This window comes from Rhinichthys klamathensis, unplaced genomic scaffold (genome assembly GCF_029890125.1).
Source record: "Rhinichthys klamathensis goyatoka isolate OS25496 unplaced genomic scaffold, OSU_Roscu_1.1 h1tg000192l_1, whole genome shotgun sequence".
Lineage (NCBI taxonomy): Eukaryota > Metazoa > Chordata > Actinopteri > Cypriniformes > Leuciscidae > Rhinichthys > Rhinichthys klamathensis.
This window is the reverse complement of record NW_026606718.1, coordinates 3,414,181-3,440,518: the sequence shown is the minus strand read 5'-3', so window position 1 is coordinate 3,440,518 and position 26,338 is coordinate 3,414,181. Positions and strand designations below refer to the sequence as shown.

General features: G+C 39.8%; 1 protein-coding gene across 2 annotated transcripts; it reads right to left on the bottom strand.

The window, feature by feature from the left end:
• scn4ba (sodium channel, voltage-gated, type IV, beta a) lies at nucleotides 1–26,338 on the bottom strand. 2 transcript variants are annotated; one of them, XM_056262480.1, is made up of 5 exons: nucleotides 26,035–26,338; nucleotides 6,114–6,277; nucleotides 4,353–4,572; nucleotides 3,390–3,519; nucleotides 1–855 (listed from the first exon to the last, which is right to left on the bottom strand). In XM_056262480.1, the coding sequence occupies exons 1-5, from the start codon at nucleotides 26,123–26,125 to the stop codon at nucleotides 762–764; spliced, it is 699 nt and encodes a 232-aa protein (XP_056118455.1). In that variant the 5' UTR covers nucleotides 26,126–26,338; the 3' UTR covers nucleotides 1–761. The 2 variants fall into 2 exon arrangements, with proteins under 2 accessions (XP_056118455.1, XP_056118456.1); XM_056262481.1 differs by lacking the exon at nucleotides 26,035–26,338 and adding an exon at nucleotides 10,768–10,821.

The window sequence follows — 26,338 nt, the reverse complement described above, 5'->3', positions numbered from 1 at the left end:
AAATACTCTACGCAACCTAATTTTCACACATGAAATGTGTCAGAACACAATTTACAATGAACGGCAAGTTAGTGTTGTATTATCAGCATTGCCACAAGGGGTGCTATTGCGTAGAGTGTGTTTCTGGCCTTCAAGTGCACTCACATCCTGCTCTTTATGACTCATTATAACTTGTAAAATTGGTCGGAGAGGTTAATAATCAGAATCGGTTAGCTGCTTGAATTGGTGGTAAACATATTCCAATGTCAAGAGGCACCCATGGTTTTATGCGTAAATTGTTTAGTATTTTTGTTTTAGCGTTTGTTTTGTTACTGACTTGTCAGCTTGCGAGTGATTCCACCTCAGGATCGTTTGGAATGCAGTGTGAAGAAGATGTATAAATTTGCACGAGAAAAGTTTATATGAAACATTTCGTTATGTGGTTCTTGTGCTGTCGAGCATTGAAAGGATATGGCAGTTTGCGAAGGCAGTGTGAGTGTGCTGTGTCTCACAGACAAGATAGAGCAGAATGCAAGCACACCAAAGCGTCAGCCATCATCTGCTTTCTGTTAGTAGTACAATTATGCTTTTCTGTCCAGTGATCCAGCCTACAGCACTTCATATTTTTCCTCAAGCACAGTCTAAAATATATGATGATATTTATATAGCATTTTTCTCATGAGATAAAGAGAATAAAACTGTCCATTGTTATGACTTTCTTTCAATCTGTTATAGTTATGCATGTGTACATATGCTCACATATGTACACATACATGCTGTTTTCATGCCTTTGGTGTTGGTTTGCTGTCTGCTTTGGTTCCCGGGAGGCCATTTTCTGTATTGTCATTCCCTGAAGAGCTCACAAGGCACTCTTTACTATAGGAAAGAGGGAAAAAAAGACATAGACATTGTAGGACATTGTAGGACAACAACTTTGCCTTGACATAAAAAAGTCAATTTATCTGATACTTAAGGTGTGGTCACATTTACTGGTGTTATTTAGGAATCCATGAGATTGGGCATTATGCGTAAGGACAAACGATTTACCCATGTAAATTTCACAACTGATTCAAGCTGATCACATGGATTCACCAAGCTGACCAACCCGAAAGTTCAGTTCTGAACAAAGAGTCAGCTGTGCTTCATGATCACTACTGACAACAGACAATGGGCCTAATTGCCCATGACATTTTTGATAATGTGACCGCACCCTATCCCTTATGACATAATTTCATGTTTTTATGTTTTATAATTTTAAACTGAGTTTTCTTTTCAAGAATTTTACTCTTTTATTGAAGAATGTGTTCTTAAGAATGATTCGGGATTGTAATGAATTTTATTTCAGACAGAGGATATAGAGAAATGGTGTCCTGTGAGGGATGACCCGTATCACCATTACCCAGAATGCCTTGTTATTGACATTTACTCAAAATGACAGAATGATATTTATTGACATTTGCTCTGGTCTCACAGGGAGTTTTATAACAGTCACCATGTCAAAGTCACCAGAAGAGCACTGGACCCTAGAGAGTCCCTTCTGTTATAGTGTGCAGCACACATGCCACCATTTACAGAGAACAGAAGGGAAGATGACTCTGCAGATTTTTTCGTGATGTTGCAAACCACTGCCCATTGTAGATCCATCTATCCATCCATCCATCCATCCATCCATCTATTCTAATACTGTATTAGAAACTTACATTGTTTGAAAATATTGATTTATAAAGAAAGCATTAATTCTGAGTATGTGTGTTTTTTTTTGTAGGCTAGTCCACTGGTAGTGTACATAATAATTTACTTCAAATCTACTTAACTCTTTCCCCGCCATTGATGAAATTGTCCGGCAATCCATGTTTTCACTGTTATATTGTAGGGGGCGCTATTACACATGCTCTGAAAGTACAGAATCTCCAGATCAAAACACAGGTGAAGAAGAAGCAGAAACAAGCGATAGAAGCATTGCTGACGTGCATGTAATCTAACGTGATCATCAGACATTAAACGGCATATAAATCAAAACTACCCAACGTTACAGAATGAAATGTCGAACGCAGGAAGAGGTACAGAACTATGGGCAAGCTATGGGGTGTTGATGAAAGTGATACTCCTATGTTTTGATCATCATTCTGAATCCTATCTGGGCGTAGTCTTTGACAAAAACGCGATTTCCTCAGCTTTTTGCTTAAAATGTTGCTTTTTTTAAATGAAACTTACCCACATTCAAGTGTTGATAAAAAAGAATGCATGACGCTTGAATGAAATCATGCATTCTTAAGCAGAGGCTTATATATTCTAAATTATTCTTAAGCAGAGGCTTATGTATTCTAAAGCAGAGGCTCTTTTCTTTCTTTTGATAAATTGCGTGTTCAGATATTCACAACAAAATATTCTGGGGGCCATGAAAGATTTGTGAAAGCGATAAAAAAAATGCTGGAGGTGGCTGGCAACTTTATAAAAAAAATGCTGGCGGGGAAAGAGTTAAAAGTCTATTTAAGTATAAAAATGAATACCTAAATAGGAACATAGTAGTATACTTAAAGTGAAAAAATAACATAAATACAAATAGTAAACAATAAGTATGATGTTAAATTCCCTTAAAGAAGACTAATTGCAGAATAGAGCTACTAAACTACTAGTTTACTGAGTATACTTCAAAGTGTACTTTCATAAACTAAAAAATGTGCTACATGTATTTAACTAGTAAACTGTCAGTATATAAGTTCGTCTGTAGTATGTTGCAGTACAAACGAAAAATGTATTTGTATAATACTTAAAGTATACTAATAAGTATACTTTTATACACTAAAAAGTGTGCTAATTTAGTCCTGAGTGTTTTAAATGGTACACTTACAAGTATACTACTTGTACATTGATATTAGTATACTTACTACATACTTACTAACGACTTAACGAATTTAACTATAGAATCAATTTTTTATGCGCATGTGAACGCCATCAGGTCACAGGTTAAAGTCTGTTTAGAGAGAACGCCGTTGTCTTAGTGGCCCCTAATGTAATAACAAATGATAATTTTGCTGGAAGTGAATCAATCAAAACCAACTTTAGCTGGAAATAACATTATTCAAAAAACGCTATAAAGCCAAAATCTCTGTTACCGTAAATTGTATGTTTATCTCTGTAAAGCTGCTTTGAAACAATCTCCATTGTTAAAAGCGCTATATAAATGAAGATGACTTGACTTGACTTTACTACTTACTACAAAAATATACTTGAACTTTACTTGAGTATACTTAATAAAATGAACTGTAAGTACACTTATTTGTCTGTAAGGGATGTATCTTAACACAACAAAGGGCAGGCTAAAATTCATTGATTATGTTATTATCTAGCCATAAAAAGTAAGGGAACATTCTTTACTGTAGAGATTTTGACTCATAAATCTGACTTACTTCTTCTCCTGGACCTGGCTTAGAACGGCGAGGACTACAGCTTTCACCACCATTATGAGAATGATCAGGCCTATGACACCTCCGAGCACGGACACAATGATTGTGGTCAATGTGTTGTCCACCTCTTTCACTGCAAAGACAAACACGTGTCGAGATGCTTTCAGTGCTATAACACATCGTGAAAAAACACACGGTATAAAATACATATAATTACCCTAGTGAAAAAAAAATATATTAAGCACTTTAGTTATCCAGAAATAGTGCTGAAGTCCAACTAAAAACATACTTAAGTATATTTGATTGTGCTAAAGTGAAATTGCAAGTACTTTAGGTTCACTTGACTTTAAATATCTTGTATTTTAATTATACACTGATCATACCATCCTTGCTGATGTTAAACACTTAGGGCGCTATTTTAACGATCTAAGCGCAGGATCAAAATATCAAAATAGTATAAAAAGTATAAAAGTATAAAAACAGTATGTAGCAAAACACAGGCATACACAAACAATGACCAACACTGAAGACTGAAAACAGAGGAACTATACATAACAAACTAAATGATGAGCAGCTGTGGTGGAGGATTAGTGTCCATGGTGACTGATGAGTGGCGGGAAAATTATTGTATTTGAAGCACACAATAATGATGCCATGCCAATAGCACTTCAAGTTTACTCTTGCAGAGTGTACTGTAATTGAATTGCAATGTAATTCAATTACAGTAATAATAATAATGTCACCAAAATACATTTGAAGTTTATGCTGAGTGGAGTGAATCCTGCATTTAGTACTTCTTCTTGAACTTCAGCACTACTTGCAACTAAAATACATTTAGTATAAAATTAGTTGTTCTAATTTAACAGACTTTAAGTATACCAATTTAATCAATTGTGCTTAAGTATAGGCCTACTATTTTTTTTCACTAGGGTAAGACCTTTTGCAAAACTGAGAATGGAAACTTACATTCGTCCACCACATAAAGAGTGAAAATGGCACTATGGTTGCGTTCCTTCTCCTTAGGGTTGCGGGCGAAGCAGATGTACTCTCCCTGGTCCTCGAAGGTGACATTATGCAGTAAGATGGAGATGTTATTTTTCTTGCTGGAGCCGACAAACTCCACCCGCTCATGATAGATTTTGACGTTAGGTTCTACTCCTTCTGCTGGGATAGTGGCCTCACAAAGCTGAGGGAATAGATCACGGGAAATAAATAAATGTCGACGCATTAGAAACAAAACATCATACTAAGTGCCATGTATTTATTTTTGCTTGAATTCACTCAAAATAGACACTGTTTAATTGGGTCATGAATTGAGGAATCAAATTTTCCTCGAGCTTTTGACATATAAGAGGTCATCATACTATAGGAATTTACAGTTTCAGAACCGAAAACTTCCTTGTTAGTGCCAAAAAAACAGAAAATGACGGAAAATGACGTTTTGGAATGTGGTGATTTATGACGTCATATTTGAAAGAACGCCTCTGCAGAAGAAGATCAACGCCTATTCATCATCGCAACTTTAGCCCCGCCCACTGGCGTGCTAGTGAGATGACGAGGATAGAAGAGTGTACACGATCACTGGACTAAAAATAACATTACCTTCCAAAGGATCCTAATGCTAGGAATGTGGTTATTTATTTTCATCAATGTGAATGTCTCAGTTGAGCATTATTTATTTGTATTCTGTACATTTCACTGTGAATTATTTGGTATATCAGTCGCAATTTCGGTGCAGGCTTTGCAAACAGACTTTTACGATATGGACTCGACAGTAATGCCACAACATGTAAGTAACCATGTTCATTCTAATACCTGATCTGTGACCAGTGATTTCTGATAAGTAATGATTCATGTACAGTTCAAAATCGTTTATTGCTGTTTGTGTCAGTAAATCAAACAGTCAACTTCACATTGTTTGATGAAAATAATCTGTTATTTAAACTGTGAATAAATTATAAACAGAAATGTAACAAACTAATAATTTGTTTACATATGTCACCATTTTACAATATCTACAATAGCTATTTATCATTGCTTTGGCACAAAATGCATTCAATGACTACTCCTTTCAAATTACACAAAATCTCACTTTTCTCACAAAACCACTGCCGAAACTATATGTACAGGCTAATTTTGCATGTCTATATGCTCTTTGCAAAACGTTTAAACTAACTTTCAAAACCTAACATAATACAAAACTGTACAAGACAGTAATTTCCAATGTTTCGACACTAAAACCATATAACCATCTAAAAAGTCTACAAAATGAAATACTAAACACATTAGACGTGGCTGAACACCTACATGTGTTTAGTCTTTTATCTATACAAAAGAAAATAAAACTTAGGAATAATTTTGTAATGTAAACATGGACCATGTAACATACACTGCAGTGAATTCTAAAGAGTCAAGAGCTGTCATTTTTGTTTTGTAAATAAATATTATGAAATAAATTCTGTGTAATGGTAGATGTTGTTAGTGTTTGTTTTATGAGTGACAAACTGTGCCTATTGGGTGACAACTTTTGCTATAGAATTAAGAATGAGATGATTTGATATCACATTTTTTATGTGAAATGAACTGCTGTGCCAAGATGAAAGTTCGATAAGAGAACTGTGTGAAGCATTATTGTGAAATGGGTAAAGAAAAAAACTGTAAAAATGTTCTTCTGTTAGCATGAGCTGCATGAAATCAGTGTGATTGAGAGACGGCTGAATGTCTCACCTTAACCATTGTCCCATTGTCCTTATACTGCCAGTTGAAGTAAAGGTTTTTAATGCCTATGCAGCTGGCGTAAGTGCAGGGTAAGAGCACTGAACTTCCATTCATCACTTCTATGAAATTGACCTTCCCTGTATTCACCTCCAAAGCCTGAGCGTACCACACTCCTGAGAGACATGGAGAAAAGATGAACATCGATTATCAAGACTTGTCATCCTAGCACAAACAATTGATTACGAGATACTAGTATGGTTCCCTACAAAGATGGCAGTGGTTGCACTTTATTTTACAGTATGTGCACTTACGTGTACTTACAGTGTTCTTACCTAAGAGAGTACTGGTTAAAAGGTAACTACATGAGTTATGGTTAGGTTTAGGGGTATAGGTTCAACTTCAGGGTTACTATCTATTTATTACCCAGTTATTGTAATTATAATAGGTACATGTACATGGGGAACAATTTCTGAAATCCTTGCCCTGAAATTATTTGGTCCCCATGAGGAAAACAGCTTACTCTAAAAAATGCTGGGTTGTTTCAACCCATGTTTGGGCCAAATATGGACAAACCCATCTGTTGGTTTACATTTTTTCATTCAATTTTAAACCCAACGGTTGGGTTTGTCCACATTTGACCCAAACATGAGTTGAAACAACCCAGCTTAAAAAAAATAAAAATTATTCTACTTAATCTGCTGACAGACTGAAAACTTACAATCAGGGTTAATAATCAGTTCATAAATGTTGCATTCCCAATGTGGGAAAAAGAGCCATTCAATATGACATGCAGAGTTGTTTTCTAACCCAGCTCTGGTATTCTTAGCATGTGTCTAGCTGAGAGGCGTTGCGGGAAGGACTATTTTTAAATGCTTCCATCTCAGTGTTTAATTTCACAAGCATAGATAACTCTGATGTGAGCATGTTGCTAGGATATTGTTTTTATACTCTAAGCACAAAAATACACAGCACACACTGTTTTGGGCCTACACATTTTTTCCATTAGATAGAACTATATCATATCAGTACTTTGTTTTGTACTGTATAAGTGTAGTAGACTTAAATTCAAGTGGTTGTCCTGTGGTGCAACATGTTATAATTTATAACATTTCCCAATTATAAAGTGAAAGTTAAGGTGACATGTGTAACCCATACTTGGAGTTTGTCCTCTGCATTTCACCCATCTAAGTTAGAGCAGCACACACATCAGGAACATAAGTAGTGAACACACACTGTAAACCATGATGGACACACACACACATGGAGCTGCAGGCAGCCATTTTTGGTGTGGCTCCCAGGGAGCGCTCAGGGCAAGGGTACCTCAGTTATTTCCTGCAGGTATTGAGGATCGACCCGCAACCTTTGTGTTACCAGTCAATACATCATCAATCCTTCTAAAATGTGTTTTTGTCTTATACCCTGATTCACTATGGTAAGCTAAGCTTATTATAAGTGTTTATATTTTAGACCTAGTGTGAAGATTTTGGCAAGGAATTGTGTACATACGTCACTCGCCCACATGCGCGTCTCGTCATATCCGTAAATAGAGAAAAGTTGCTCTGGCTACTGTGACGTGTGTATGGTGTGAGTGGCAGAGGTTAGTTGTCACAACGAGCGAGAAAGGTCGACATGGAGCCGCTAAATCTCGAACCTCCGGGTCCGGGGATTCACCAGTTTTAAACAAACGCTGAACATAGGAGATTCTGCTGACAAAAAGAGAACACGACAGAGCTCGTAATAAAACAAGAATCAACATTGGCTTGGCGAGAACTGAGGGATTTGAAATATTCTAAAAGTGATGCAGAGATGGCATTTTTATTACTCAACAGGTAAGTAAGGTATTTTATTGAACAATAAAATTGCCATACAGTATATGTAGCTCTAACAGAGTCAATTGCAAAGTATTATATATTGTGAAGAGTCATTTCATTATGGTTGTTGTAGCGCTGTGCTGGAATATATTTTAAATGTTATATTTTATATTTTTAAAAAGTACTTGTGTCTATGGGTAAAACTACAGTAACGTCTTCAGCTCAGCTTGAGATCCTAAACTAAACCTAAACATCTAAACTGGTTATATATCTTAAAGGTAGGGTAGGCAATGTTTTTCACAAACACTTTTTGTTATACTGGTTGAAAAACTCTCTTCACATCCTGATAGCAATCAATTATAGAAGTGGTCTAAATATTCAAATATGTCTTCTGTTGAAGTCTCAGGACCAAAAAAAGTTTGTCCAATCATTGCATTTAGTCATCACACGTCATCAGCACTTTCCATGAGGCTATGCAGGGTTGTAGACAGACAGTCACCAATCGCCTCAAACAAGCAGCAGCCACCTTTAACAGTTCCTCCTGAACCAAAACAACAAGCTAATGCTGCGTTCACACTATGTAGTAATTACCATAATTACGAGATGACAACCCGTGACGTTCAACCTGGAGCTGTTCTCACCTCGAAATTATGCGTTTCCATGGCAACGCTATCAATGCCGAAATTAATCTGCAGCATGAGATATGAGGTCATTTAACGCCGTCCCTCGTGACGCTTTGCAGACTCTGCTCTGGCTGTCCACGTGCATGTGTTTTTGATGGGAGGGTGGGATCTTATGCTTTTAAAGCTAGCCTGCTATTGTAAGCCTCTCCAAAATTACCTACCCTAACTTTAATCTTAGTAGTGAATGTTTTATTAGAAATAGGATAACCATATTCATCCGCACAGTCACCCAGATCCAAAGCACAACCAAAACAATTTTCTCCCGCAAAATGCATGCAGTTTTGTTTTTTAACCGCTAGAGGGTCAAAAGTTACAATCAGGGTTCCCACGGGTCCTTGAAATCCATGAAAGTTAGTGAATCTGAAAGTTTGGAAAGTTTTTGAAAACAAACATAATAGATACAAGTCCTTGAAAGTGCTTGAATTTATTTTTTTGCAAGGAGTTTTCTGGAAAAAAATCCATATTATTCCCTCCGGTCCGCTGTGTTATTTCGCCAACACTTTGTGGCCTATGCATACTAGCTTGCTTGATTTACGTTAGTTACTGGCATTTACGTGTTACTATAAGGAGTAGTTCACTTTAAAATGGAAGTTAGCCCATGATTTACTCCCCCCTCAAGCCATCCTAGCCTTTATATAGGGAGCTATACAGTTGGTTACAGGACATTACACAATTTTTTATTTTTTTAACGCCTCCAAGTGGCACTTTTCTCACTTCAATAAATGGATTTTAAAGGCCTCCACTCTATTTTAATGTGAAATATTGCATTTATTGATTTTATTTTATTTTATAAAATTAGTTCTAATGGAAAAAAATAGCTCATAAAAAAATATAAATATTACATAGTATTATAAAATTCCTTCAAAATTCTGAATAATATCATCAAAAAATATTATTGAACAAAAATATAATACATTGGTTTTCCTGGAAAAAAAAAGAAGTTACATTTCAAGGCTGCGGTCCCTTTTGACTGCGACGGAGCCAAGTGTGACCCCTAAAAGAAGAGGACCAGAGGGTTTAGTCTTTGAATTTGAGGGTATTTGACCTGGAAAGTCCTTGAAAGGTCCTTGAATTTCAGGTTAACCAAGGTGTGGGAACCCTGTACAATGTGTACCTTTAAATTAAAATCATGAACATATGAATGAAATAAAATGAAAATATCATAAAATTAAATTTTATATCACTGCAAACAATATATTTGGATATTTTGCTCTTCCATTTTTGGAGGGATTTATTTCTATGTTCTTCACAATGTGTTGTGCGATTGGTTTAACCATAAAGGATATATCAAAAGATAATACTTTTTCTACCTTTAACTTGAGATAGACTTTACATCCGAAAAGGCTGTGATGCCCAAAAACAGCAACTTAGGTAGGCAGCAGATTTGAGACATAGTCAAACTTAATGCAAGCAGGTTCAGATCAAATAGCCTTGTGCGGCACTTTATATGACGCTGTTAGGGTTCAAGGAAGATAACAGCCTCTTCACCAAGATCATATGCCTGCCTCCTGCCTGATGCCTTCTGGCTATTGATCCCTGTAGCTTTGCTCATAGATGGATGGCCAGCCATTATAGTGCACTTATTCATCGATGAGGCCACTCTAAAGCTCAGAGAGTTCATTTCTGAGCCTGTCATCACACTGACATACACAGACACTGTGTGGATAACTGATGCGCAAAAGATGCTGTCAAATGCGTGCTCATTGTCCACCTTTTGGAGACTCCCCCCCCCCCCCCTTCAATCAACTAATACTGTATGTTATGGTCTCTGTTAAAAGAGGTATACCATATAGAGGTCAATTTATAATGCCACAAATATATATATATTTTTTGTGCCCAAAACAGTCATAAAGCCATATAAATAAATGTATCGTAACTGAAATAATAACAAGACAGAATATATAACGATTTAATGTTTTACAAATTTTTATGTTTGGCATGAATGTGTAAAGTAGTTTTAATTGAGGTTTGAAGGTTTTACTGTCAGACAGACAGAAAGAAGGTCAGATGACGATAGCATGTAAAAAAATTGTTAGCATGTTTCACCACATTTCTACCATGTTTTAGCATTGTGCTAACTTGTTTCTAGCATGTTTTAGCATGTTGATAATACATTGATATAGGCATTACTAGAATGTTTAAACACATTTTGACATGGTTTAACATTACCCGTTCCTTGCATTGCATTTTTGGCATTGCTATATGTTCTTAGCTAACATTACTAAAATGTTTTAACATGTTACGAACTTGATGTTTCTAGCATGCTTCTAGCATGTTTCAACATATTGCTAATGTGCTGCGCTAACAAAAATATGTTCTAAATGTTTTGGTAACGTAAGTTTTGATTATTATTTATAATATATGAAATTCCAGATTGCATGGATTCCTATTAAACGACTAGATTTCACCTGCGATTCGCAGAACAGCGATTAATGTGGCCGCACATTTATAATGTTTTTAAAATGTTGCTTTGCATTGTTAGAATGTTGTTAAGGCACATATTTCATACCAAATACATTATTAGGCCTGCTATTATATTATCAGCGCAGAAAACATTAAAAATGAGAAACAATAGTCTACTTTAGCACATATGGCAAGGAAGTGTTTGCAAACATTCTATCCTGAAAAAGAGCAGATGAAAGTGGAAAGCAAGAACATGTCTGTTCCTCTGCAATCCCGCAAATCGTTTTATTGCTTTTCATCACTCTGTTATAGAAAACAGTGAATGACTTAACAGCCCAGTGGTTTTGATAATTCATCCAACCAAAGCAATTGTAGAACAAGTGCTGAACAAGACTTCTCACTGCTGAGGATAGCATACCTTCAGCAGTGTGGATCCGCTTGCAACCGCTCACATTTACACCTCAACAAAACTCTGCTCACCCAGTCATAGTGAGGAAACAGAATAGATATTATTCCAAACACCACAGACGCAATGATAATTAAGTGAGTCTGCCAAAAATGTGCTATTCCGGCTCTGCATATTTAATTATATTCATTTAGCAGACTTACAAAGAATACCAATGTTGAACCTCTGGGAAAGAAATGATGACTAAATCAGCAGATTACTTGTGTGTGTCCATCATACTTGGTGTGTCTAATCTACAAACTGGTTTAATTGAGCGCTAACCTTCATCCCTACAGTCTCCATTCCATTTCATAATTTTCACTGCCATTGTGTTTTGGATAAATTCCTCAACTTAATTATTAAAACCTACAATGTTTTCATTCAGTCGCTGTGGAATTTAATTAAAATCCAATCTCATTTTAGGAATACCTGAACCCATCCCCCCTCCTCTCTATCTCTCTGATTTGTTGAACAGTAAATGTTCGGTGGCCCATGTTATTTATTTCCTTTGTCTGCTGACAGTTGTGCCTTAGCTGTCCTTGGGGTGCTGCTATGTTATTTAATTACAGAGTGAATTGAGGCACCCTGTATATTCACTCTGACCTGTTTAGCATAGATGACATGCCATTCTGTGTGCCATGATGGCATTATCAACACCAAAGCAGAATGAGAAAGTTCATGTTCACTGTTGCGTCTGGACTCTGGGTGGATCTGTGGTGCATTAACTTAAAGCTTGTTTTCAAAGTTTATAAATAGTTCTGCATTCTTAACCCTCTGGGGTCCTTCGGCCCAAATGGACCCGAAGCATTTAATTTTTTTTTTTTTTTTTTAAATCATAGCTTTATCGGAATGGTCCGAAATTTGGTGACTTTGTTGGTACTTGGTATATGAACACCCAAAAAAATTGGGGACAGGATTTGAATAGTCTAAGTGGTTGTAAAAAAAATAGTCACACTCAGGACCTTCGGGTCCAAATGGACCCGCATAGGAAATGAATGGGAAATTGGCAAAAATGTGAAAATACAGAGTTTTTTTGTGCGTACAATCTACAAATCAGCCACGATCCAGAAAAAAAGCACACAACAGTGAAGGGGTGAATCTATAAAACATCAAGAGTGCAAAACAGACACATCCACACACACACACACACACACATGTTGTGTTTTCATGTTTTATGGGGACTTTCCATAGACATAATGATTTTTATACTGTACAGACTGTATATTCTATTCCCTTACACTGCCCCTATCCCTAAACCTACCCATCACAGGAAACATTCTGCATTTTTACATTTTCAAACAACATCACTTAGTATGATTTATAAGCTGATTTCCTCATGGGGACCAAAAAATGTCCCCACACGAACAAGGATTTCGGATATTGCCATCCTTGTGGGGACATTTTGTCCCCATAACGTAGGGTTTACCAGGCCACAAACACACACACACACACACAAACACACTTTTATACACATACACACTAATAAATTCAGATTACATATGGGTTTTGAATTTTTAAAATGCTCAGTTTGTCCACCAGATGGCATCCATCTCATTTCAAAAATTGCTTTCATGAGGCCTAGGCTTGACTCTAAAATGAAATACAGCTTTAAAAAAATAAATAAAAATATTTTCTATTATATTCAATGGGGAAAAAATGGGTCATAATTATTGCATTAATATTAATTATAAACATTTTTATTTTTGAAATTATCTCAAAACACCAAAAAAGAAAAGAAAAAATATTATAAAAAACAAGTAAAAAAAAAAAAAGATGATTTTTTAAAAATAAATATTAATCCCACCCTTCCGGCCCATTTGGACCCGAAGGTCCTGAGTGTGACTCTGAAATGAAGGACCCCAGAGGGTTAAAGTAAATTTATGATCTCATATTTTATATGTGTGCATAGCAGTGTTTCTTTTTTTGTTTAATTCAGATACTATTATAGTTTTTATTAATATTTTGAATTAGATTTTAGATTTTTATATATATATATATATATATATACACTCACCTAAAGGATTATTAGGAGCACCTGTTAAATTTCTCATTAATGCAATTATCTAATCAACCAATCACATGGCAGTTGCTTCAATGCATTTAGGGGTGTGGTCCTGGTCAAGACAATCTCCTGAACTCCAAACTGAATGTCAGAATGGGAAAGAAGGGTGATTTAAGCAATTTTGAGCGTGCCATGGTTGTTGGTGCCAGGCGGGCCAGTCTGAGTATTTCACAATCTGCTCAGTTACTGGGATTTTCACGCACAACCATTTCTAGGGTTTACAAAGAATGGTGTGAAAAGGGAAAAACATCCAGTATGCGGCAGTCCTGTGGGCGAAAATGCCTTGTTGAAGCCGACTGATTCAAGCTGATAGAAGAGCAACTTTGACTGAAATAACCACTCGTTACAACCGAGGTATGCAGCAAAGCATTTGTGAAGCCACAACACGCACAACCTTGAGGCGGATGGGCTACAACAGCAGAAGACCCCACTGGGTACCACTCATCTCCACTACAAATAGGAAACAGAGGCTACAATTTGCAAGAGCTCACCAAAATTGGACAGTTGAAGACTGGAAAAATGTTGCCTAGTCTGATGAGTCTCGATTTCTGTTGAGACATTCAGATGGTAGAGTCAGAATTTGGCGTAAACAGAATGAGAACATGGATCCATCATGCCTTGTTACCACTGTGCAGGCTGGTGGTGGTGGTGTAATGGTGTGTGGGATGTTTTCTTGGCACACTTTAGGCCCCTTAGTGCCAATTGGGCATCGTTTAAATGCCACGGCCTACCTGAGCATTGTTTCTGACCATGTCCATCCCTTTATGGCCACCATGTACCCATCCTCTGATGGCTATACTTCCAGCAGGATAATGCACCATGTCAGCTCGAATCATTTCAAATTGGTTTCTTGAACATGACAATGAGTTCACTGTACTAAAATGGCCCCCACAGTCACCAGATCTCAACCCAATAGAGGAGCTTCGTGCCCTGGATGTGCATCCCACAAATCTCCATCAACTGCAAGATGCTATCCTATCAATATGGGCCAACATTTCTAAAGAATGCTTTCAGCACCTTGTTGAATCAATGCCACGTAGAATTAAGGCAGTTGTGAAGGCGAAAGGGGGTCAAACACAGTATTAGATTATTAGGTATTCCTAATAATCCTTTAGGTGAGTGTATATATATATATATTTTTTTTTTTTTCAGTTTTAGTTTGAATTATTTTAGTAGCCTACATCAAGGTCTGGTTTCACAGATATGGCTTAGATTAAGCCAGGATTAGGCCTTAATTCAATTATGACATTTAAGTAGCTTTTATAAAAGTGCCTTAGAAAAAAACACATTACTGGGGGCATCTTGAGAAATAATGGCAGTGACATATTTTAAGATATCAGTGCAAGCTGCTTTCAGTTAAAACATGCATTTCAGTATGGGACTAGCCTTGTCTGAAACCGGGGGCAAGTTAAACTAAATGAAAATGAGAATTGTTGCCTCGGAAACTACCTGAAATAACATAAGTTTATTTGTTTAGTTTGCTATCATTATCTTGAGTTATCCTTCTTGAAGTGAACAGGCCTTTAGTGCCCCCCTTTAGGTTTCCTCCTAGCATATCGCTTTAAAATATAGCATTCTTTGCAGAATTTAAATGGGTCCGATACGTTTTCTGTGGTGACAACGTGAATCCAGACTTCATCCACCCGATTGAAAGCATAAAATTCATTGTCTGAATCGTTCACTATCCCCTATTGCACTATGTGCCATTCACCATGTATAGAATAAATGGGACTGATGGCAATGTGAAGGGATTATTTTTGATTATATTCACTGTTTACACTTTTTGCCTTCTGACAGGGTGAGTTGGGTGGCAAGTGGCAACAGATGGAAAAGAAAGATCTTGGTGCTCTCTGACGGTGGAACAGATGTCCCACTGAGTCCAACATGTACTGCTGTGCCAGTCAAGGACGATACAAACTCACACATGCTTCTCTTCCAAATAGACTCAGGTATTACAGAAAACAGTGTCTTTTGAGTGAATGTTTGTTTGATATGTAGACAACGACAAAGCACTGCCTAACGTAATCATGCGGCCAAAAGGAGATGCTGTTTACGCTTGATAGTAACAATGCATTTATACGTCAGCTTCCAACTTATGATTTAATTACGTTAGTGAGGTTTTGAATCTTTCACAACTCAACTCAGAGTTCCTCCTAAAATGTTAAAAAAAAATTTTTTTGAAATTAAATAGAACTGAAATGGATTTAAATTAATTTAAGTGTAGTTTTAATACAGTAATACCTGCCACCTGAATAATGGTCCCTCCTTATACCGTAGTTGCAAAGCTGAACATCAGTGAATAATTCATCTTCTCATCTCAAACTTTTTTTTTTTTTTTTTTTTTTTTTTTGAGTGGACTGTTTCAGGATGAGTTCACTTTTACCTCCGGTTAAGGTCAGCATGTGGGCAACACTCTGATTTGCCTTTTATTTTTGCCTTTTATCCAAGGTCTTTAAACTGTCTGAAATTCTGAGCGGTGGCTTTCCTCCATCCACATCCAGCTAAAAGTGTGCAAAATTCCTCAAAGCCATTACATCCTCTTTCTCTTTACCTCTTTAGGCCAGATTTCCTCCTTACTCACTCTTCACACTGCCATTTTATCCCTTTCTTCATATCCAGCCATTTCCATTTCACATATTATATTTTACCTATTAACATTTAATATAATGTTAATATGATTTGAATGATGTATTAGTACAGTTTGAAATTAAAATGAACTAAGATGAATAAATTCTTTGAAAGTATTGCTCATTCTTAGTTCCCATTAACTAAAGTAGTTAGCCAGACAGCAATAGTGTCGGCCCAGATCCGGGCCACTGCCACATCTGGTACACGTGGATTCCACACACCCCAAATGTGGGCCAGATCTGGGCCGACACTAGGTTGCTGTCTGGGTAACTAATGTTAACTAATGAAACCTTTTTGAAAAGTGTTACCAAAATTGTGTGTGTATATGTACATAAATAATTACTGTATAATTATATACAGGTTTTTATGCAGTTTTGCATTCTCGCATTCATCTTCTCTTAAATTACTAAATGAATTTTATACTGCAGCAGACAATATAATCATCATTGCTGCGGGTCTTTCTTCCACACTCAATCTCCATCCCTCCATTTTCTCTGTACCTCCAGCTTCCATTGGCCCTAATTCCCCCTGAGAGACTCTGAGTGCAGTCTACAGGATAAGCGGAAGGGGCTCTGGTTTACAGTAATGCTTTCTCACTTAATGTACAGACTACGGCATTGCACTGAGATGGGGAGGGCATAATTCTGATCATTTTACCACAAGCCACTTTGTCAAGTGGTTTCCGTTTTTATTGATGGGTGACCTGCAAGCAGATGATCCAGGCTGTTTAGTGTTTATTATGGATGGGCAGTCAGTTAGTCATAGATTCCCACAGGAAAGAAAAATGACAAATGAGATGTCTTCATGGACATATTGTAGAATCTTATTCAGCTTCAACCTCCCAGATTTTTTTTTCTGTGAAGAAGACCTCAGTAATCTCACATTTGTCTCCTCTAGAGTTTTAGTGTCTCATTGGCTCAAACTGTGCTCAGATTTGCCAAATGGCAAAGTTTGAAATCATAAGTCAGAGATTTCAATAAGAAATTATACATTTATCATTAGAAGTCTTCATCATCTTCATCTTCGGCTATCTGAGTCGCTCAGTTTGCTTATGCCTTTGAATGATCCTCACTGGACTCTGGAACATTATTTAGATCTTGTATTGCAGCCGAGTGGCTCTGATTTTACTGTGGGTGTTGTGGAGGATGAAAGTGACATTCATGCTGTACCCATAGATATACCTGCCCGTTCTCATCCGTTGGCGTCATACATGTGACGCTTTGGACATTTTGTTGAAATCTTACGCACATGGCATCCTTTAGCATCAATTTGAGACGCAGAACCCAAGGCGTCATACAGGTGACGCTCGTCTAAATCCAACGCACATGGCATCGTTTAGCGTCAATATGAGACGCAGAACCCAAGGCGTCATACAGGTGACGCTCGTCTAAATCCAACGCACATGGCATCGTTTAGCGTGAATATGAGACGCAGATCCTGAGGCGTCATAACCGTAACCCTACCCCAGACCTAAACCTACCTAAACCTGTTATATTGACGCTAAAGGATGCCATGTGCGTAAGATTTCGACGAAATGTCATATGGCGTCACCTATATGACGCCAAAGGATGAGAATGCGTTGGATATACATAATAAAGGCCTTTATTATGTATATCTATGGCTGTATCTACCACGTCATGCCAGAGTCTCCAGGCGGGAGGTCGATCCCGGACACACAGTCTGCCCTGACACGATCATGGAGGTCGGCCTTGAACTCTTAATTTGCCCTGACACGACCATGGAGGTTGTCCCCAAACTCTCAGTCTGCCCTGACACGGCCACGGAGGTCGTTCCCGAACACTCAGTCTGCCCTAACACGACCATGGAGGTCGACCTTGAACTCTTAGTTTGCCCTGACACGACCATGGAGGTTGTCCCCAAACTCTCAGTCTGCCCTGACACGACCACGGAGGTCATCACCAAACTCTTAGTCTGCCCTGACACGACCACTGAGGTCATCTATGAACTCTCAGTCTGTCCTGTCACGACCACGGAGGTCGCCTATGAACTCCCTGCCTGTCTCGTCTCGGCCAGAAAGTTCATTCTAAGTTCCAGATTCTCTGTCAAGGAGACCGTGATTGAAGACTCAATCTGTTATATCCTGCCTTTTTTGACACAGCCCTAAAGGCCAAACCTAACCTCGCTGTGCTCTTTGTTCCAGTTCTTCCTGATCTGCCCTGGTGGTCTTCAGCTCCGCCTTGGTGGTAAGCAGCTCTGCCTGCTCCACCATAGTGGTCATCAGCTATGCTTTGGTGGTCTTTAGCCCCGCCAGCTCTGCCGTGGTGGTCATCAGCCCTGTCTAGTCTGCTGTGGTGGTCTTCTGCTCTGCTGTGGGGAACTTCAGTCCCCTCAGCTCCACCCTGGTCACCTATTCTGCCTGCTCCAACATGGCCACCTGCTCTGCCTGCTCCACCCTGGTCACCTGCTCTGCCTGCTCCACCCTGGCCACCTACTCTGCCTGCTTCGCCATGGCCACCTGCTCTGCCTGCTCCCCCCTGGCCACCTACTCTGCCTGCTTCGCCATGGCCACCTGCTCTGCCTGCTCCACCCTGGTCACCTACTCTGCCTGCTTCGCCATGGCCACCTGATCTGCCTGCTCCACCCTGGTCACCTACTCTGCCTGCCTCGCCATGGCCACCTGCTCTGCCTGCTCCACCATGGTCACCTACTCTGCCTGCTTCACCATGGCCACCTGCTCAACCCTGGTCACCTGCTCTGCCTGATCAACCCTGGTCACCCACTCTGCCTGCTCCACCCTGGCCACCTGCTCTGCCTGCTCCACCCTGGTCACCTACTCTGCCTGCTTCGCCATGGCCACCTGCTCTGCCTGCTCCACCCTGGCCACCTGCTCTGCCTGCTCCACCCTGGTCACCTACTCTGCTTGCTTCGCCATGGCCACCTGCTCTGCCTGCTCCACCCTGGCCACCTGCTCTGCCTGCTCCGCCATGGCCACCTGCTCTGCCTGCTCCACCCTGGTCACCTGCTCTGCCTGCTCCACCCTGGCCACCTGCTCTGCCTGCTCCACCCTGGCCACCTGCTCTGCCTGCTCCACCCTGGCCACCTGCTTTGCCTGCTCCACCCTGGTCACCTACTCTGCCTGCTTCGCCATGGCCACCTGCTCTGCCTGCTCCACCCTGGTCACCTACTCTGCCTGCTTCGCCATGGCCACCTGCTCTGCCAGCTCCACCCTGGCCACCTGCTCTGCCTGCTCCACCCTGGTCACCTACTCTGCCTGCTCCGCCATGGCCACCTGCTCTGCCTGCTCCACCCTGGTCACCTACTCTGCCTGCTCCACCCTGGTCACCTGCTCTGCCTGCTCCACCCTGGTCACCTGCTCTGCCTGCTCCACCCTGGTCACCTACTCTGCCTGCTCCGCCATGGCCACCTGCTCTGCCTGCTCCACCCTGGTCACCTGCTCTGCCTGCTCCACCCTGGCCACCTGCTCTGCCTGCTCCACCCTGGTCACCTACTCTGCCTGCTCCGTCATGGCCACCTGCTCTGCCTGCTCCACCCTGGTCACCTACTCTGCCTGCTCCGCCATGGTCACCTACTCTGCCTGCTCCACCCTGGTCACCTGCTCCACCCTGGCCACCTGCTCTGCCTGCTCCACCCTGGTCACCTACTCTGCCTGCTCCGCCATGGCCACCTGCTCTGCCTGCTCCACCCTGGTCACCTACTCTGCCTGCTTCGCCATGGCCACCTGCTCTGCCTGCTCCACCCTGGTCACCTGCTCTGCCTGCTCCACCCTGGTCACCTGCTCTGCCTGCTCAACCCTGGTGACCTGCTCTGCCTGCTCCACCCTGGTGACCTGCTCTGCCTGCTCCACCCTGGTCACCTGCTCTGCCTGCTCCACCCTGGCCACCTGCTCTGCCTGCTCCACCCTGGTGACCTGCTCTGCCTGCTCCACCCTGGTCACCTGCTCTGCCTGCTCCACCCTGGTGACCTGCTCTGCCTGCTCCACCCTGGTCACCTACTCTGCCTGCTCCACCCTGGTCACCTACTCTGCCTGCTCCACCCTGGTCACCTACTCTGCCTGCTCCACCCTGGTCACCTGCTCTGCCTGCTCCACCCTGGTGACCTGCTCTGCCTGCTCCACCCTGGTGACCTGCTCTGCCTGCTTCGCCATGGCCACCTGCTCTGCCTGCTCCATCCTGGTCACCTGCTCTGCCTGCTCCACCCTGGTCACCTGCTCTGCCTGCTCCACCCTGGTCACCTGCTCTGCCTGCTCCACCCTGGTGACCTGCTCTGCCTGCTCCACCCTGGTCACCTACTCTGCCTGCTGTCTATGTCACATCCGCCAGCTGGAGTGCCCATAATCGCCACCAGAGGGGACTCCTTCCGTCTCTTGTGCTATCTCATCATGAACTCCATTTCCAAGTATCCATTGCCTGTTCTCATTAAGTGTTTTATTTCATTTTTTGATTCTCTGATTCTCTGCCTGTATTCTGGATTACCCGTTTTGCCTGTGTTTTCAGTATCCTGTTGCTAATTTGGATTGTTTGACCGTGTGTTTGACCCTGTGCTCGTTATATGGATTAAGATTCTGGAATGTCCCAATAAAGCTGCATTTGGACCTTCAACACAAGTCTTAGAGCAGTATAATACAAAAATGACATTGGTTTAGACCAGGGGTAGGCAAGTTCGGTCCTAGAGAGCCGCTATCCTGCAGAATTTAGTTCCAACCCTAATCAAACACACCTGAACAAACAATATCTTCAGGATTACTAAGGCTATAGGCAGGAGAGGTTTTTTTTCAGTGTTGGAGCCAAACTCTGCAGGACAGCGGCTCTCTAGGACCGAACTTGCCTACCCCTGGTCTAGACTATATTATCATAGAGTAAAATTGTGAATTGAGAATAAGCTATTTTTTTTTCCTTTAGTAAATAAAATAAATAAATGGTTGATAAAAATTACCCAAAAGGCTATTTAAAGGCCAACTTTGTTTAGATTCTACAGTTAAGATGAAATAAAACAAAAACAATGAAACCAAATTAGCCAGTTTAAAACAAAAACCCTAAATTTTCTAAGAGAAATTATATTATTCTGTCATAGATTTGGTTTACATAACTTCCCTTTAAATCTACACACACCATTCTACTGACTATCACTCTAGAGAACAAAACTAATTAAAGAAAACAATCCCCCTTTCTCCCATTACTCTGCCCTTCATAAGCATCTTTTTCTTTCCCGTATTCAGGCCATCAATTTTCAGTCAACTATCATATCTCATTATCTCTATCCCAGACAAGCCATTCCCTTGACTATAAGTTTGAAGTTCCTCATTGCGATATAATAGCGAATAATGTAACAGTTGCGGATTTGAGCAATTTTGATTCTATAAAGTTAATTTAATATTTGTTTACATTACAGCACATATATGTGCTGTTAATTTATTTGGTCAATGAGATGCTAAAAACATAATCAAGTTAAGTGCACATTTTCGTTTTATATAGCCTATATATATATGGAGTTTAAGAATTAATATTGGATTACCCAGCCAAAATGTGTAAAATGCATTACAAAAACTTTAATTTTATTAGATATAACTATAAGCATTTAAAAATAGAGCACCATTAGACATTTCTTTCACCCCCTGGGAGACAATCAATACTCATAATATACACCACAAACACTAATCTGTACTGGTATACGGTTCATATTGCTACTTAATAGGACACATTGAGTAGATGGAGAAAAAAGAGAGGAGTTGAGTGAAAGAGATTGAAGAGAGTGATGGATAACAATGACTGATCTCTGTAACAGAACTCCACGTCTTGCTCAGAACATCCTATGACATCAGCATATCATGCACAAACTTTAGAGCCGACAGCCCTTACTGTTGGATTAAACCAAAGACCCTTTAAGGCCTGGGTCATTCTCAATACAGCCTCTACAAATAGGATGTTTGATTGTTTAAATTGAAACACAAACCTTTTACACAGCATATTTAGCATTGCAAGGATGGCAAGATTTAGATGGTTACCTTTGGCTTTTAGCCCATGCCGGTAGATGCTTTTACATTATCATCAAAATAATAACGGCCATTCATAAATTATTTTGATTGGATGTTGCAAGTACTTGATGTTGTGCACCATTTGTGAGACATGCAGCCATTGTTGACCAATTGTCTCACAATTTATTTTTTATGGAACTGAGCCGGGTCACACACAAGAAACTACATGTGAGGAACTGCAGTTGAGATGAATGGAAATGCTTAGGAATATACTTTATTTCAATACAGCCAAAACCTAATGAAGCCGTTTTCGTTTACATATTGTTTCTGTTTCTGGAACGAGTGTGAAACAGTGACTGAAATGCAATCCATTAAGACAACATGTTAATCAGCAGTTACTTCCAATCTACATTTCTGAATCCAAATTTTTTTTTATCACAGCTAAAATCCTGTCAAAATCATCATACACAAGTTAAAGATAACTTATTTTTTTTTATCCCACACAGCCTTCATATAGTCTCTTCTATTGAAAATTGCTAAGGTATGTCCAAAAACTTGCCAGATTGGTTGCTTCTTGTTGCTTTTTGTTTGTTGAAAAAAGTTGCTAAAGGGGTATGTAAAGTCACTAAATTTAGCATCAAAGTCCCTAAGTGGGAGTCACTGACAGCAACCCTTACAAAAATAAGTATACTTCAAGTTCATTTTACTTGAGTAAAGTTCAAGTATATTTTAAATATACTTTATTTAGTCATTCAATTCAATCCAATTCACATTTATTTGTATATCGCTTTTTACAATAAACATCGTTTCAAAGGAGCTTTACAGAAAATGCATTTTAGTGTCTTTTTTGTTTTTTTGCATTTTTGTCAAAGACTACGTCCAAAAAGGATTTAGAAGGAGGAAAAGAGGGCAAGCAGTCAACTAGATTCGAAGTTTATTCATGTGTACACAAAAATTCTGATACTTAGCTAACATATCTGTTTTCATTATCAATATTTTCAAACAATGTAAGTCTATAAGTCAAGTCACCTTCATTTATATAGTGCTTTTAACAATATAGTTTGTTTCAAAGCAGCTTTTCAGTGATAATAGGAAATTACAGTAACAGAGATTGTTTGATTGTTTCTTTACAGCAGTTCTAGAATAAAGTTATTGTCCAGCTAAAGTTAGTTGCAAAGATCATTAGTTATTAACTTAGGGGCCGCTAACACGACACCGTTCAAACAGAAAACACTCAAAGCACTCTGGCCCGCTCATCCGCACAAAACAGTGCCTGGTGGCTCGAGAACGCAAACCCTGAAATAGATTCCAAGGTGCAAGCCTTGAAATTTTTTGAAAAAAAAAAGGTTATCTCTGCGCAAACCTTAAAAACGCAAACCCACAAAAGCGCAGACGGCGTGCACATGCGCATCACGTGTTTAGTCTATAGGTATGCGCGTTTGAATATATATGTGCGCAGGCGTGTAGTCCTTCTTTACAAACCAACCCTCAACAAACTACTTGTCTGGCCTTAAAAATGTATAATAAAGAATTATTTATCCCTTTTCCGCGTAGCCACGTGAACCGGAATTATCCCGACAAGGTTTTATCTGTACAGAGGTAAGAAAAAAAATTAAGACTAAAACTATGTGAAAGCACTGTAGAAATAATCAGGAACATCCAAGGCACTCTCTTTAGAAAAGTTAAAAAGCCTTTAATACTATGGCTTGGTCATACTCAACACTATTAAAACATTCCGACGCGTTTCGGCATACAAGCCTTCGTCCGGGAGTCACAAGCCATACAAGCCTTCGTCCGGGAGTATGTGAAAGCACTATTTAATAGGATACTCAATCAAAAGAGTAAACACTACGAGCCAAGTATACTTAGAATACTTAATTATACTTTTAAGTATACCTCGATCAAAAGATTGAGGACTGTCAGTATGTCAAGTATACTTAAGTGCAATTTTAAGTACATTTCTGAGAAGGACATAAAGAACATTTCTGAGAAGTACAAAAAATAGAATGAAAGTATACATTCTTATTTTTAGTTTAAAAGAAGAATACTAATAACACACATTGAAAAAATTATTTTTGGTAAGGGAACCGCAAATAAATAGATATTCTCCCTGAAATCAGATGAGTCCTACAGTCATTTAAGAATGTTGCTAATTTTCAATGATGCTGATGATTCTGTTCAGGGGTTTGCATGTGAGCTCCTAATCACATTTGTGATGGAGTGACGGTAGAGGAGATAACGCGTTAGAGGAGACATGTGCTCTTAGACTATTTATAGAGCCCAAGTCTTATCCATTCGTGCACAGGAGAAACTGTGTGTACTTTTCATTTAATTAGTAATATTAGTAAGTGCAGGAGCATGTCCATTTGGAGTTTTAATCAACTGTATTGGACAATTGTTTAAGACCAGAACTGATTTAAGAAGCATTTTCACCATTTCACTTCCAACTTCCAAGCCTCAGAATATTCCTGTGTCACCTAAAAGTCTCGGCGCATAATCATTGTCAAAGCTGAATCGTTTCCCTTGCTAAGCAAGTAAAGCCTCTTCTTTCGCAGGCCTGATGGAGTATCAAAAAAAGTATTTCGTGTTAAATACTATGGTGTAGGTGTTTGTAGTAGTAAACAATAGTTGACCTTCTTTCCTTCACAGGACAGAATGTCCGATCCATTTTTTTCCCAACAGGCATGGAAGCAGACCGATCTGATGAACTCTGATAATACATGAATGAGTGTTGTTCATATTGCAATTAACCTCACATTCTATCAATTGCAGAATAAAGTGTCATCAAACCATCAGCAAAACTGTGTCGTTTATCAAAATGATGATTCACCCCTAAGTGGTGCACCTTCTCATAACCTGACGGATGTGCCATGAACACATACATCATACCTCCCCGAGTCCACCGGGAACTCTGCAGAGGATGCATATTAACCACCCGAGTTCATAATATGAAGAAGAGAGTGAAAATGACCTAGTTTAACGGCCTCTGATTCACCTTCACAAGCAGTAAAGGGAAAGGGGAGGGGGGCAAGAAGAATCAGGCCCACCTGCTCAAAAATAATTAATGTAATTCAGCGGCGAAATTCAGTGAGCTCAGCATACTGTTGTGCAGTGTGATTCAAGACTCACACAGTGTAATACATCATAAAGACACTCCAAGCAGGAAACCACATCCCACAAACATCCTGCTGCTGAGGTAAAGCGTATGCTTTTTACAGTGAGATCATCGGATATTGATATAAAAGTCATCGCAGAAAAAAGAAAATATGAAGAATTTCTTTCAGTAAGAATGTAATCAAGATTTGGGGTACCAAATGTAAAAGTTCAAGAATCAGTCATTAAAAATCCCACATCGACTGGGGAAGGGCGTATTCCCCCCCCCCCCAAACTTTACAGGGTTACGGCCCAGAGAACAACGGACATAGCTGAAAGGGTGATTGAAAAGAAAGGGCAAAGTCACCTGATTATTTATTTTAGTAACTTAATGAGATGTATTTACTGCGCTGGAGGTGAAGACGTTTAAGAATGAATTTCGATAGACCAAAATGCACAAGTGGGACTGATGATCACATTCAGTATCGACTGATTTAAGAGGTTTGATGCCAACTTGATTATGCCCTCTTGATATGTACCACATACCGACATGCATGCGTTTACATGATTCGTCTCCCCCTCTATCCCTCTCTTTGACCAGAGGTATGAGAGAGAACCTAGTCCTCCCAGACTGTAGCCTCTCGAGACATTGAAACCCGAGATCTTTTAGGAAATCAAACAGCAACAAGTAACCCGGCTTGTTTAAAAAGTCTCGAGTTGGGCAAGCCATGCAAAAACTGCAGCATTTTGGCAGCCGCCCCATTTGGAAAGCGTAGGACGGTGGGCTTAAGAGTAAACAGCTAAAGAGGGGTACAAGGGTGGGATAGTAGGGAAAGACTACAAGACACTTACCAATCAGAAGTGTGACGACCAGACCTGCGTGGACTACATCGCCGGACCCCGCACACCTGTGCAGGAAGGATCTACCTTGTTTCAACTCCATGTCAGACCGTCTGCCCTCTTGTGTCTGTCTGTCTGTCCCTGGTAGAGTCTTCCGCTGTGTGTCTTGGGCAGGATACTTTAGATCTGAGGGAGACCCAAAATCAATTCAGAAAGACTTTCAGCTGGGGAAGGATTGCGGAGTACCTTCCGGTCCTTAATCTTCCTTTGCAGTATGTCCTGGTGAGGGAGAGAGAAAGAACTAGAGAGCGAGAAA

Excerpts from the sequence above, each read along its gene's own strand:
- scn4ba (XM_056262480.1), bottom strand. The coding sequence starts at position 26,125 with ATGGAGTTGAAACAAGGTAGATCCTTCCTGCACAGGTGTGCGGGGTCC. Across the intron at positions 6,278-26,034 it reads GGTCGTCACACTTCTGATTG|GAGTGTGGTACGCTCAGGCT; the intron begins GTAAGTGTCTTG and ends CATGTCTCTCAG. Across the intron at positions 4,573-6,113 it reads ACAATGGGACAATGGTTAAG|CTTTGTGAGGCCACTATCCC; the intron begins GTGAGACATTCA and ends CTATTCCCTCAG.